We start from the raw sequence: 16082 nt of genomic DNA, 5'->3' as shown, positions 1-16082 counted from the left end.
AAAAAGGCTGCATAGTGCTGGAGAAAATTATAAAACTGTATAGCTGATGGCCACAATAAATCTGTGGTCTCCATTCTCAGTTTAGACTCTCCACTTGTTTTCTAATTCTACCTATTCATTCTCAGTATGCTAAGCTTCCATACAGTGGTAATACAAATTCTTGCCACTCTCTTCAAGCTTTATCCTACCATTCCCTTCCACATCATTTTCAACTACTTTAAAGTGAAAGAAAGAGATTATCAGATATGAAAGCTCTCTGGTTTCACATACTTACAAGTCCCGGACTAAACATGGCTTGACTTTGTGCTTTTCAACTTTAAGATGGTGCTAAAGTCCTACAAGAGAGTATCTTGTATCTTGTAAAGTCCTACAAGAGAGTATCAGACAGCATATTGCTAGCCTGGAAAAAGATCAAAATCCAAAGTAAGGTTTGGATTTTGATCTTTTTCCAGGCTAGCAATATGCTGTCTGATACTCTTTTGTGATGCTGGGCAATGGTAGTAGCTGCAGCTCCCAAGTCAGCCACACAATCATGAGGGTAAACAAGCTGTACACTTACAACGATTCTGTACCAATACAACCCTTTCAGTTTTTCCCTTTCAGTACAGTAGTCAATAAATTACACTAGATATTCAATACTTTGTTATAAAATAGGCTTTGTGTTAGATGATTTTGCCTAACTGTAATCTAACCTAAGTGTTTTGAGCCCATAAAGGTAGGCTAGGCTAAGCTATGATGTGCAGCAGGTTAGGTGTATTAAATGCATTTCTGACTTAAGATATTCTCAATTTACCATGGGTTTGTTGAGACAAAATCCCATTACAAGTTGAGGAAGCTCTATACATGTGTATCATTTTCCACAGTTACTTTCATCTCTGTCTTAAGAAGGATCTCCTGCTTAGAACAAATGCCACTTGAACTTTTATGTGAGTCTCTTCTTACCTCCATGGTTCCTTCTTTCTTAAAAATCCTCCACATCTAGCTCATTCTCCTTAATATTATATTATATATATATATTTACAAATATGCTCAAATCTCTTAAACAAACACCAAAATAGTCCCTTGATTCTACAGCAAACCACACCCCTCCCCCATCCCACCCCAACCTAATGTTTTCTCAGCCAAGATTCTTCAGAGAGGAGGTCATATTTCTTGTATCCATTTTCACCTGCTGGTTAGGCTTTGCCCAATTACAGCTCACCTTTCATCACCCCTGTATCCACGCTACTAAAACTTTCCTAACTAAAATTATAGATGCAAACCTAATTATCAAATGTAATGAGAACGTTTCAGTTCTTCTTTTACTGGACATCCACGAAAGCAGCTGACACAACTGACTCAATCCATGGAAACCCTACTTATGGGGTACTGGTCTCATGAGTTTCTGCCTATCTTCTGCTATCCCCTCCAAGTGTCTTCTATGGGCTCCTCTTAAATATCAAAATTTTCCTAGGATTTGGTCCTGTACCTATTTTATTTCACTATACACATTCTCTCTAGGGGACACTCCTGGCCTTAGCCTCTACCTATTATTACATGACCTCCTATTTTAAGACCAGACCTATATATATAAGCTTTAGACCTATATATCCAATTGTGTACTAAACAGTTTGACTATTACACTGGAAACACAGTCCTCCCATGTCTAAAACGGAATCTATTATACTTCCACCCCAAACTTGCCTATCCATTTTCTGTCTTTAGACTGCTATCTACCTGGCTGCCAACCAGAAGTCCAGGAAAAATTCTGAGCTGCCCATCATTAATGTCTGGTCACCAAATTCTGTTCATTTTCTCCTGACAAATATTACTTACAACCATCCATAACAACCTCTCTGGCTCTACTATCATTATCATTGCTAGCAAGGTAAGATGTCCTCTTTTTGTGTTCCAGTAGTGATCTATTCATTATCTTGGCTCAATACCTTATAATTTCTATTAGATAACTCACAATCTCCCCTGTAATTTCAGTTTTTGACTTTATCAAAATTATATATGCCCAAGTTTCAAAGTCATATATAGTTCTACAAGGTTAGTAATAAAAAAAATCAGCCCTCTGCCCTCTCCCTTTTAGCTTACTATTTTGATGTTTCTTTCCATGTCTTTAAATACCTTCCTTATGTTGCTGCTTCTTGATTTTTTACTTTTATGCATATCTAATGACTTCCTACTAGGGGCACCATTCTTTCATTTACCCAACAAACATTTATTAAATGCCAGTATTTTGCCAGGCACTGCTATGAGTGTTTGGGATACAGTAAGCAAAACAAATATCTATCTGGGCAGAGATAAATAACAGAGTATTATATTATAACAGAATATTATATTATTCATTATAAAGCAGTATCATTGCTAGCAAAGTAAGATGTCCTCTTTTTGCGTTCCAGTAGTGATCTATTCCTAACGCTATCATGGGCAGAATATTCTATACTACAGTACTGTATAAGACTGTGATTGTACTCTTATGTTCCTCCTAAGGTTCTGATGAGTCTGGTGTGACTAGAGGGATCTCTCTGCGTGAGAACAGAAGAGCCTCCTGGAAAGGTTTTAGAGACCTTAAGTTATGTTCAAAAATGGGCTTGGATCATTTTAAAAGAGCCGAATCCATGAATTTCCAGATTAACTGCAAGACTTGTTAAATCCAAATTTAACATACGAAAGGTTAAAAGTAACAAACTGGGATCATCAGGAAAAGGTCCTTAGATCATGATTTAATTTCCAAAATGGTACCACTGACTTGGAAATGAAATTTAGAAATGTTTAAACTTGACTGGCTTCTTTGATTAGACAAGGTAATTTTATTTTAGTGTCGCAGATCCCCACTTGCTTTGTTAGCTGAGTAATAAGCATACAGAAAGGATAAAAAGAAGTGTAATAATAATGTAAAAACAACGCTATCATTTTTTCCCTTTCTCTTTACCTATTTGCCTGGTTATTAGAAGGAATACAATGAGGTATGGGGCGCCTGGGTGGCTCATTGGATTAAAGCCTCTGCCTTTGGCTCAGGTCATGATCTCAGGGTCCCGGGATTGAGCCCCGCATCCGGCTCTCTGCTCAGCGGGGCGCCTTCTTTCCACTTCCTCTCTGCCTGCCTCTCTGCCTACTTGTGATCTCTGTCTGTCAAATAAATAAAATCTTAAAAAAAAAAAAAAAAGGAATACAATGAGGTAAAATGGTGTTTCACGACTGATTTCTCAAAAGATTTACACAGAATTACAATTGGTATATTAGTGTTTTTCTTAAAACAGGAAGGTTAAAGGCTTAATTAATTCTTTGACATAGTAATAAAAATTATACTATGAGCTTGTTTACAATACTTTAGAATATTTTATATATATAAAACCCCTTCTTTAATAAGCCTTTAAAGATATTTTGTTATGTTTTATTATTTTTATCTTCTTTTAAAATATAATTTGGTTTCAAATATTAAGTTAACAAATTTCTTAGTTAAAAACCACTATCTGTAGGGGAATTACCAAAAAATTTAGTAGGTCTGAGAAAAGGAACAACAACAAAAAATCAGCAGTCTTCTGCCATCTTCCCCAGAGATAATTATTTTAAAGTTACAAAGACCTATTTTTGCTATGGGTAATTCCTTAATTAAAAAAAATAAGCTGAATATTTATATAAAATTTATCAAACTATTATTATTTTTAAAGATTTTATTTATTTGAGAGAGAGCGAGAGAGTGTACATGAGAGCATATGAATGGGATGAGGGGCAGAGGGAGAAGCAGACTCCCGATGAGCAGGGAGCCTGATGTGGGACTTGATCCCACTACCCTGGGATCATGACCTGAGTGGAAGGCAGATGCCTAAGGGACTGAGCCACTCAGGGGCCCCTATCAAACTATTATTAAAGAAATGTTAGAAAGAAGGCATTTATGGAAATAGATTTTTTAAAAACTCTTTTCCTAATGCTATAATTACATGAGCTAAAGTGTTCATTACTCTGATAAAGACCTAAAAATCATAACTAACCAGCATATCTATGAGATAAGAGGTGACTATATTTTGTGAGAGCTTCAAAAAAGATTCACTTTTTATGAAGAATATAAATTCACTTGTCAGAATACTGGAAACACACACTAAAAGTGTTTGAATTTTACCATCAGTGAGTGACCACTGGTGGAAACAATTAATTATTGCTGAAAGATATCTGTTGATGGTATTTACCTTGACCATAATCACATATTATGCAAATACTAAAAATTGTTAGAAGTATAGTTGTTTAGTAAAACCCAGTTTTTCTACTCTTTCTTATAACACTCTTTGAACAATATAGTTTACGAATTTTTGTAGTCTGAGTTTTGGCTTTGAAAATTAGATCCTATCTAAAAACTTATAAGAAGAAGATACTTCATTAAATAATTATAAGTAAGTGAACTGTGAATCTTTACTGGCCAAATCCATTACTCCTTTTCAAGTGAGGTGTCACTTATCTATATATGTGCTGTAGAGCTTGTGGAGTATTTAGTGGCTTTTTTTTTAAAGTTTTTATTTATTTGTGAGAAAGAGGGAGAGGCATGAGCAGTAGGGGGAGGGGCAGGAGAGGGAGAGGTAGACTCCCTGCTGAGCAGGGAGCCCAACGCAGGACCCATGGGATCCCAGGACCCTGGGATCATGACCCAAATCAAAGGCAGACCCAACCAACTGAGACACCCAGGTGCCCTGAATATTTAGTGTTTTATGTAGATAATCAATCACCTGAACACCTGACCAAAGGAGCTTGAAATCTTAAGAGATCATAAGAACCTGTTTAAAGGCTCAGATCTTGTCTTGGACAATGTTTTCTGATCCCTAATAACTTTAGCTGACAATGATGTAATACCCTTCTTGAAAAAATATCCTGAAATCTGTGAATGTAGATTAAATCTTGGGAACAGAAAATGACTAAGTGTACCTAGACCAGGTACTAATACGTTAGAAAAATAAATGACAATTTTCTTCTCTAGAATAAAACATTTCATCAGCAGGAAGGATTGAAGACTTTATAAAGGTGTTTACTGATAAGTAACTAACATGCAGAAGGTTAAAATATTAAGCAACCTTAATTTTAGAAACTTTGCTAATTATTGGGGTGCTTGGCTGGCTCAGTTAGAGGAGTGTGCAGCTCTTGATCTTGGGTTTGTGAGTTTGAGCCCCACACTGGGTGTAGAGATTGCTTAAATAAGCAAACTTAAAAAAAAAAGGAAGAAAATTTGCTCATTATCACACTTACATAATTTTTTAACATAAGGGCAAAGAACTGATTTACAATTGATTGTTTAACATAGTCTGAAGTAACAAAGAATGAAAATTGATTACCTAATCAAGTAGCAACAGAAGAGTAAACTGAGGATGAAGACAAATATAGCAGTGCCAAAAACCACAATATATATGTTGAGAGGCAGATTCTGGAATCCAATATTAGGCATCCTGAAGTTGTAATGTGGGAAATCCGAGCTCATGGATGAACTGTAGGGGTAGAAAAGAATGGAAAAAAATTAGGGTATAAGACTAAGAATCAAGATAGCATTATCTTTGTATGTATACAAGGCAATGATATTAAGACTTGACACCATCTGAAACAAATATGATAGTTAATATTCTTGCCATTCATCTAATTTTCATGCCAAAAATATTTTCTGAGTACTTATTATGTACCTGGCACTATTCTATAAGCTTGAGATCCTACCTAAAAAACTTTTACAGGTTATATTCATTCATTAAAAGGTATTTTCGGGAAATTGGAAGGGGAGGTGAACCATGAGAGACTATGGACTCTGAAAAACAATCTGAGGATTTTGAAGGGGTGGGGGGTGGGAGTTTGGGGTACTAGGTGGTGGGTATTATAAAGGGCACGAATTGCATGGAGCACTGGGTGGGGTGAAAAATAATGAATACTGTTATGCTGAAAATAAAAAATAAATTTAAAAAAAAAAAAAAAAAAAAAAGGTATTTTCACTGGGACACCTGAGTGGTTCAGTCCGTTAAGTGTTTGCCTTTGGCTCTGGTCATGGGATTGAGTCTGGCACTGCTGAGCAAGGAGCCTGCTTCTACCTCTGCCTGCCACTCCCCCTTCTTGTGCTCTCTGACAAATAAATAAACAACTTCTCAAAAAAAAAAAAAAAAAGTATTTTGCTGAAGTAATGCCAGGAATTAATAAACATATGAACAAGTTCAAGTTCAAACTGCTCAGGCTCTCAGCTCAGCTGGAAGTCTGCTTCTCCATCTTACTCTTCCTCTGTGCTCTCTCTCAAATAAATAAATAAAATCTTAAAAAAAAATAGCAGCATTAATAATAGTAAAATATTGGAAATAACAAATCTCATAATGAGGCAGTGATTAAATATGTTTAATCATGTTACAGTATTATGAGGTCATGAAAATCTGTTTTAGTAAATTTTAATGTCAAGGGCAATATAAAGATATATGGGAGAGGAGCCCAGGTGGCTCAATGGGTTAAATGCCTGGCTTTTGATTGTGGCTCAGGTTGTAATACCAGTGTCATGGGATTGAGCCCTGTATTGGGCTCTACGGGGGCGGGGGGATGATGAGGGGGGAATCTGCTGGAGATTCTCTCCCCCACCCCGCCCTGCTCACATATGCACTCTCTCCCAAATAAATCTTAAAAAAAAAAAAAAAAGATTTATTTATTAATTTGTCAGAGAGAGAGAGAGAGAGAACAAGCAGGGGGAAGCAGGCTCCCTGCTGAGCAAGGAGCCTGATGTGGGACTTGATCCCAGGGTCCTGGGATCATGACCTGAGCTAAACGCAGATGCTTAACCAACTGAGCCACCCAGGTATCCCTAAATAAACACATATTTTTCTTTTAAGATTTTATTTATTTATTTATTTATTTGACAGACAGATCACAAGTAGGCAGAGAGGCAGGGAAGCAGGCTCCCTGCTGAGCAGAGAGCCCAACTCAGGACTCGATCCCAGGACCCTGGGATCATGACCTGAGCTAAAGGCAGAGGCTTTAACCCACTGAGCCAACAGGTGCCCCAAATAAACACAGCTTGAAAAAAAAATACATGGGAAAAATTTAAGCAGGTTATAGATTATATATAAAATATCCCAATTCACCTCTGCCTTCGGCTCAGGTCATGATCTCAGGGTCCTAGGATCGAGCCCCACATCCGTGGTCTCTGCCGCAAGGAGCCTGCTTCCCCACCCTCTCTCTGCCTGCCTCTCTGCCTACTTGTAATCTGTCAAATAAATAAATAAAATAAACAAAACAAAACAAAAATCCCAATTTTGGAAAAGGTTGAAAGAAATGTGTACATACTGGTGTATATGTGTGTATAGCAGAAAAAAGCCTGAGAGCCAACATGTCAACATGTTAACAGTGGCTTATGGTTTACTAGTCATTTTGATTTTCTTCTTTTTTTAACTTCCTTTATTAGGTTAGGCCCTGTTCTAAGCATTTTACTGGCTTTATTTTATCTTCACATAATACCTCTATAGATATATACCTACAGATAGGTAGTATCTCCCATTTTATAGATAAGGACACCAAAGCTTAGAGAGTTTTGATCACATAGTCATGAGTGACCAAGTATGTATGGCAGCCAAGCCTTCTCCAACTCCAAAGCCAGTGAACCCATAGCCTATATGCTCTATGGTCTTTCTCTTGTATTGATTTTATAATCAGAAAACAGCAAATATTGTCCACACATTTAAAAAGGGGCTATTTCTGTCAATTTGGTAATACTTAATGGATCACCACACAGTTCAAATTCCATGAGTGGAGGCTGACCTCTCCATTGGATGATGAGTTTTAGTGATAAAGTGGCTCATCACACCTTTTCACTAGAACTTTTCTCCTCATTGTGATTCATTACAAAAGAAAGAGCAACTGCCAGGCCTGATTATCAAGATTACGTACTGATAACTGAATTATAACAGTGACTACTGCCAAAATCGAAACAAAACAAAGATCTACCAAACACTGCTATCTTTTATATAATGTAAATTTAAAAAGTGTTTACAGATTTTTTATGTCTTTTTTGGTTCCTAGAAGAATATACTTATAGATACTACTGAGATACTAACTGGCTATATGCGATATCTAATGAGTTATTACTTTAAAAAAATTTATTTTGAGAGAGTGCATATGCACACAGGCGTGGGGAGGGGCAGAAGGAGAGGGAGCAGACTCCCCACTGAGCATGGAGCTCAAGGCAAGGCTTGGTCCCATGACCCTGAGACCATGACCTGAGCTGAAGTCAAGAGTCGGCACTCAACCCACTAAGCCACCCAGGTGCCCCACAACTTATTACTTTTATTTATTACTTACTAATTTCCAGCTTCTAATAACTTATACCAGGAAGTCAACAGCTGCAAAGGACAACTTCATCCCAAGGAAACTCTTCTCTGAGAACGTCCATGCAAAAATAATGGGTAATATTTAATTTTGAACTTTTAGCAATTTTTTGCAAGTTGCTTTTTTACTCAGATACATAATTTTCCTTTTCCTACACTCAGATCATCTTGGAAGGGAAGGAAAGAGTTAAGGAGTATTTTATTGAATATATCTAGCACATAAATTAGAGTGTTGTAAGAAAATTATAGCTGCACTAAACTTAACTCTTAATTTCCACATCATTGAGAGGCCTCACTTGATGACCCTTGTTATAGTCAAGACTTGGATGGCAGTCCTTCAGTCCCTTAGAAATATCCCTCACCAGACAAACAAGGCTTGGTAAAAGAACTCTCATCTTAGGAAACAAGAGATTAAACACCCATGCTGGAAGGTTTAATAGAGAGGAAACAGGGAAACAGAAAGTGTGTATTGTAGAAAAAGGAACAGGTTTGCAGTCAGCAACTCTGGATGTTGTTCCCAGGATATTACTAACTAGATATCAGTATTAGGTCCATCTATATCTTCATTTTCTCATCTTTCAAGTGGAAAAATGCCTATTCTATCAACTTCAAGGGATTCCTGGAAGGATAAAATAAGACCACAGATACTGAAGTATCTGAAAGAGTTAGTACAAAATACTAAGGTTTTAGTGCATTTGTGTGTGTGAGAGCACATTTTGGCAGGGATAACAAGGAGGGGTGACTTTAAGTAAAAGAACATAAGGGGCACGTGGGTGCTCAGTGGGTTAAGCCTCTGCCTTTGGCTCAGATCATGATCTCAGGGTCCTGGGATCGAGCCTCGCATCGGGCTCTCTGCTCAGTGGGGAGCCTGCCTCCCCCTCTCTCTCCCTGCCTCTCTGCCTACTTGTGATCTCTGTCAAATAAATAAATAAAATCTTAAAAATCTCTGGGAAGGATTTCACCAAACCAAGAGCTCCTTTCTCAGGGAGCTCCTCTGCACATGCTGCCAAGCTTTGTGTCAAGTGGCCTGCCGGCCTGGTCCCCAGAGGCAGGAACTGGAAACTTACTCTGGCTAAAGGCAGCCATCAATATAGGCCAGCAGGGAGTGTGTCAATGGTGTGAGAATGTTGCTCTGCAGGAGTCCTTGCACTGGGTGGCATCACCAACAAACCTGAGGAATTCTGAACAGGTACATAGACATGTAGAGTATGAAAGGTAGCACTGTCATTAGAAGAGGGAACAGATGTCTATCTCAGTGTTCCTGAGACCTGGCTGCTGAGATTTGTCTAAGTTTTCCATTCTTAGCAGCGCCTTACAACCTATTACCAGAGGGGTGGGGTTGGTAGAGGATAGCTGATGCAGAATACATTTTAGGAATTTTCTCCCATTCTTTTGATAATTTAATTGCTTAGCTACAATTGAAATTTTGGCCCAATAGTCTAAATAGATGGTGTCTTGTTTCAAGATGTTAATCCTAGTCTAGTGACACTTCAGTTTTATAGTATTTTCATCATAATATCTTTTCAGCATGAGCGTTAATCTTTTACAATAAGGTCATTTTTTAAAAAAGAGAAACACATCTGAGTCTGGGTGACTCAGTTGGTGAAGCAGCGGACTCTTGATTTTGGCTCAGGTCATGATCTTAGGGTTGGGGAGATCAAGTCCCATATAAGGCTCTGCAAGCAGCAGGGAGTCTGCTTAAGATTCTCTCCCTCTCCCCCTGCCCCTCTGCCTCACCTGTGTGCTCTCTAAAATAAATGAATAAATCTTTAAAAAAAATCCACTATTATCATCCTAGTAATAAGCATACTTTGTTAGGTATTACAAATGTAAAAATTATTTAGGAGCTGCTCCTTGTGGGAGTGACGAGAAGAAACAGAACTGCTGGATCTTGGCATTTCTGATTTCATTTGCATAAAAGCCTTTCCCTCCTTATGAAATTCATTGCTCCTGATATCTCTAGTCTCAGTCTCAATTTCAAATCATCTAATCAGGTTATTTAAAAAGAGAAAAGAGGGGCACCTGGGTGGCTCATTTGGTTAAGCATTGGCCTCTGGCTCAGGTCATGACCCCAGGGTCCTGGGATTGAACCCTGCATTGGGTTTCCTTTTCAGCAGGGAGCCTGCTTCTCCCTGTCCTGCTCCCCCTACCAGTGCATGTACTCCCTCTCTGTCGAACAAATAAAATCTTTTTTAAAAAATTCAAAATTAAAAAAGAAAAGAAGGGGTGCCTGGGTGGCTCTGTGCTTAAGCCTCTGCCTTCGGCTCAGGTCATGATCCCAGGGTCCTGGGATCGAGCCCCACATCCCACTCTTTGCTCAGCAGGGAGCCTGCTTCCTCCTCCCTCTCTCTCTCTGCCTAACTCTCTGCCTACTTGTGATCTTGGTCTGTCAAATAAATAAAAAAATTAAAAAAAGAAAAGAAAGAGGCGGGAAGATCTGAGTATTTTATACGCAGTGGGATTTCTCACCAATATACAAAAGGGACAGAGTACAAGATTTGGCTGCATAGATGACCTGAACTTAACACAATGCACCACACAGCCAGGTTATAACAACAGTGTTTCTTCAAGTGTGTTTGGTAGCCACATTCTTCCCAGGCCAGTTCCTGTTCCCTAGATAATACCACATCACCTTCCCAGAAGTTAGTATTCTATTTTTGCTTTAAAAATGCTCAGAAAAAATGGGATGGTGGTTCCTCATGAAGTTAAAAATAGAGCTACCCTATGACCCAGCAATTGTACTACTAAGTATTTACCTCAAAGATTCTGAAGGAGCACCAGTACCCCAATGTTCATAGCAGAAATGTCCACAATAGCCAAACTGTGGAAAGAGCTGAGATGTCCATCAGCAGATGAATGGATAAAGAAGATATGGTGTATACATATATACAATGGAATATAACTCAGCCATCAGAAAGGATGAATACTTACCATCTACATCAATGTGGATAGAACTGGAGGGTATTTTGCTGAGCAAAGTAAGCCAATCAGAGAAAGACAACTATCATATGGTTTCACTCATGTGTTACATGAGAGACACCACAGAGGATCATAGGGGAAGGGAGGGAAACTGAATGGGAAGTTTCAGAGAGGGAAAAGAACCACAAGACACTCTTAACTATAGGAAACAAACTAGGGTTATTGGAGGGGAGGTAGGTAGGGGGATGGGGTTATTGGGTTATTGGCATTAAGGAGGGCATGTGCTGTGATGAGCATTGGGTATTATATGCAACTGATGAATTACTGAACACTACATATGAAACTAATGATGTACTATATGTAGGCTAATTGAATTTAAATTTTAAAAAATGCTCAGAAAAAGAGACACCAATAATTTGACTGCTGTATTTTACAATTTATGGTTCACAAACCATTAAAAAAACCTCCACAAACTTTTTTGTCTTATAGCACAGAAGTCCAAGAAAAACTTAAAAATTATTTTAGACTTTTAAAATCTTTTTTTTAATGAGACATAATTCACTTTAAAAAATGCACCCATATTGTGTGTACAGGTCAAAGAGTTTGGACAAATGAATATACCCATGTTACCACAACCCTAATCAAGACACAGAACATTTCCATTTACCCAGAAAGTTCCCTTGTACTCTTGTGCAGTTAACCACCACTCCCAACTACCGATCTGATTGCTATCATTACAGATTAATTTTCCTTATTCTAGAATTTCATAGTTAAATGGAATCACACAGTATGTACTCCTTTATATTCAGCTTCTAGTCACTCAGTAGGTCCTTGAAAGACTCTTTTTTTTTAAAAAAAAGATTTATTTTGGAGAGAATGAGCACAAGTTGGAGAAGGGGAAAAGGAAGTGAGAGAAGCTTGAACAGACTCCATGTCGAGCGTGGAGCCTGACATGGGGCCTAACCTCACAACCCTGGGATCACGACTTGAGCTGAAACCAAGAGTCAGATGCTCAACAGACTGAGCTACCCAAGTGCCCCTGAAAGACTAGTAACAAACAGTTACAAAAAATACTTCACATTATATTCCTAGTTTGCTCTACTTATATTATCTACAATTATAGTCTCTTTTTAAAAAAATTTTTTAAAGATTTTATTTATTTATTTGACAGACAGAGATCACAGGTAGGCAGAGAGAGAGAGGAAGGGAAGCAGGCATCCCGCTGAGCAGAGAGCCTAATGCAGGTCTCGATCCCAGGACCCCGGGATCATGACCCTAGGCGAAGGCAGAGGCTTTAATCAACTGAGCCACCCAGGCGCCCCATACAATTATAGTGTCTTAAAGCTGAACTTTGTCTTTGAATATATCAATTTTATGATTAACTCCTTGATATTTCTTTCTATACAGAACTCCTGGTTATCCCTTTAAGTTGTAATTGATTTCATGGAAGAAATTTTTATCACATCCTTTATACAGGTGTTCCTTTCCATTTTTTAAGTCTTCAGTGGAGCACATTCCTTCCACCTATTATTTTTTAAGTCTTCAGCAGAAGAAACATAAAATGTGATCCATTTATCATGTTTTGTCCTAATCAAATTCTATGAGAAAATAAGAACTCTGAGGTGCTCAGGAATGAAACAGTGAAGCCCCTTTTATGGTGAGGCATCTGCTGATACGGGAAAGTCTCCAGGGGCTAGGAGAAAAGAAGTCCTACTCAGAATCCAGCCCAGGTGGACTCCTTCTTTAAGCCAGGAGGGAATACAAAGGAAGTGGACATGAGTAGAATTCTTTATTTCACCGCTGTTGTTCTTTGATTATTTTCACCTTTTATTTCCATAGAACCATTAAAAAAAAACCACCTTTGCATCTATAGACCTATACATCTGTTGGTGGGAAAGAGTACGACTAATGAACACATAACATGATCAACACCTGGGACTGCTTAAACAGAATTTTTTTTTCATTTATTTTGCTGTTTTATTTCATTCCCTATTTAAAAAGTATATTTTCTTCTCAAATACATTCTGAGAATTCTCATCAACTCATTCTCTGTTTTTGTATCTTTGGAATTTTTGATCTTTTGAGTATAATTTCCTCTTTATTTGAACTTTATGCTTTACTTTGTTAATGCTTGGTACAGTTTCTCTGGAGTACTCTTTGGATCTCTAAATTCATGACTTCTGTTCTTGATACATTACCTTTGTGATGCTGCTTGCATATGTTTCCAGCCAGTATACTACCATTTCCTTTTTCATTGTAATCCTCTATTATCTTTTAAATTGATCTATTTACTCCAGGATGGAGAAGCCCACATAGCAAGCAAGAGGCCTGACCAGGCAAGCTTCATCTCCTTCCCCAGTTAGTAGCATTTACTAGTAGAGGTTGTTGGTCACATTATGTCAAACACACCAAAGGGAGGTGTTAAGGTGATGGAGTTACAATAGGGTGACCATGAGCTTGCCTGGTCACTCAAACATAGGTGGATCAAAATCAAATCATTTTGAACAACTAGGAAATCAATCTGAGGATTAAGAAAACAATCTGCACAATTGGAGAGAGAGAGTATGGCAGATGTGAGATTCAGAGCTGTGAACTGGGGGACTGAAAAGCTGCAGTGCCATGAAATGGAGGGAGTCCTTTTTGCAGAGAAAAGTCAGGGAAAAAGAGAGAGCAGGAAAGAGAGAAACGCATAGGGTTCGTACAATACACTGTGATGAGGGGATCCCTTGGGTCATACTGGGAGAGATTACTCCCCTTCTTCGAGTACATTTGGAAGAGGGTATTTGCCTCTCCAAGGACAAAAGGACTGCTGGGACCCACTGAGTGACTGTTCAACAGCATAAAACAGGCGGAGGCAGAGGGCAGACAACCTGCTTGCAGTTTTTCCTCTGTGTGTCACAACAGACTCCAGCCACCAAGTGCAGCCTTGCGAGTGCTTTTCTGGGACACAACAGTGCCTGGTACACAGCAAAGCCCTCCTGGGGGGGGGGGTAGATGGAATCCATGCTTTGCTGGGCCCTTTAAGATTTGGAGGTTTTCTTTTTTCTTCTTTCGTTCTTCCTTCCTTTCTTTTCTTTCCTTCCCTCCTTTCCTTTCCTTCTTTTCCTTCCTTCCTCCTCCTTCCCTTTCTTGTCTTTTCTTCTTCCTCCTCTTCCTCTTTTTCATCTTCCTCTTCTTCTTTTTAATGTAGCCTGCAGCCCAAGGTGGGGCTTGAACTCATGACCCCGAAATCAAGATCTGAACCAAGATTAAGAGTCAGACACTTAAATGACTGAGCCACCCAGGTGCTCCAGATTTGGAGTTTTGAATCCCAGACACTGGCCAGAGATAAAACAGAACTGTGGTGCTGGGTAGGCCGGTGGCCAGATACAAAGAGGAAGGGCAGGGATCTGACAAAAGCCTGGGACACAGGAGAGGAGACTGTTTGCTTTTCTGTGAGGGCCTCCTGAATAGTGGGGAGTGGGAATTCCCCTTCACTCTCTGGGAGGAGAGGGAAGGGGTGATGATGTCATCTTCCACCACTCCCCACAGCCCAGCACAGTTAGACTTTAGAGAGAAACAGAGCCTCCAGTGGAGGCTGGAGTTGCTTACAGCAAACTCTGCTCCCTACAGCCCACAGGGGCATCTTTATAAGGACGGGTCTGATTGTGAGCCAGCACAGAGGACCTCTCCCTCAGAAACAACACACGCCCCTTGCATGTAGCAGTTCTACCCATCATAGAGTGCTCAAAAGCATCAGCCTCAGTTCTGGTGGAAATAGAACCAAGCCTTTTAAATTTTTTAAAATATTTTTACTTTGGGTTCCCCCCCACCCCTTCTTTTTCTTTGGCATCAGTCTTATAGGGTTTTTGTTCATTTGTTGGATTATTTCCTTTTTTTGGATCAGGCTTTTTTTTTTTTTTCTTCTTCTTCTTTTCTTTTTTCCTTCTTTATTATTCTTTGGAATCAAGCTTATACTTTATTGTTTGTTTGCTGTTTTGCTCCTTTTCCTATGCTTGGATTAGGGCTTTTTTCCTTTTTCAGGCTTATATTAATAAACAAATCAAAGTACATCTAGTTAAAGGTCCAAATACACCTACCCCACCACCCTGCCCCCAGCAAGCAAGGAGACTGCTGAAATAAAAGACCTAAAAAGTATTCAGGGCAAAATGAAAAATGCTATAACTGAGATGCAAAACCGACTGAATGTAATCACAACAAGGATGAAAGAAGGAGAGGACTGAATAGGTGATATAGAAGATAAAATTATATAGAAAATAACGAAGCTGAAAAGAGAAAAAGAAAATTATGAGATCACAAATGTAGACTCTGTGAACTCAGCAATTCTGCAAAGCATAATAATACCTGTATTACAGGAGTCCCAAAAAAGAGAGCAGGAAAGGGGGCAGGTTTATTTGAACAAATATTAGCTGAGAACCTCCCTAATCTAGGGAAGGACACAGGCATTCAAGTCCAAGAGGCACAGAGAACTCTTGAAATCAACAAAAACAGGTCAACTCCAAGACATATCATAGTGAAACTTGCAAAATACAAAGTTAAAGAGAATTCTGATAGCAGCTAGAGACAAATATCCTTAACCTACAAGGGTAGACACATAAGGTTGGCAGCAGACATGTCCACAGAAACTTGACAGGACAGAAAGGGGTGACATGATATATTCAATGTGCTAAATGCTAAATGGGAAAAATATGCAGTCAAGAATACTTTATTTGGCAAGGCTGTCATTCAGAATAGGAGGAGAGATAAAGAGTTTCCAGGACAAGCAAAAACTAAAGGAGTTTGTCACCACTAAACCAGTCCTGCAAGAAGTATTAATGGGGAAATCTTTGGGGGAAAAAAGACCAAAAGCAACAA

General features: G+C 38.8%; 1 protein-coding gene across 1 annotated transcript in view; it reads right to left on the bottom strand.

The window, feature by feature from the left end:
* RNF24 (ring finger protein 24) overlaps positions 1-16082 on the bottom strand; it is a 99481-nt gene that overhangs the window by 30452 nt on the left and 52947 nt on the right. Inside the window, exon 2 of the mRNA XM_082744510.1 lies at positions 5307-5456. Coding sequence (XP_082600636.1) covers positions 5307-5449 — 143 coding nt within the window. The 5' untranslated portion in view covers positions 5450-5456. The remainder of the gene's footprint in view (positions 1-5306; positions 5457-16082) is intronic.

This window comes from Mustela nivalis, assembly GCF_964662115.1.
Source record: "Mustela nivalis genome assembly, chromosome: 8".
Classification (NCBI taxonomy): domain Eukaryota; kingdom Metazoa; phylum Chordata; class Mammalia; order Carnivora; family Mustelidae; genus Mustela; species Mustela nivalis.
The sequence above is the reverse complement of the archived record's forward strand: the minus strand, read 5'-3'. Positions and strand labels throughout refer to the sequence as shown.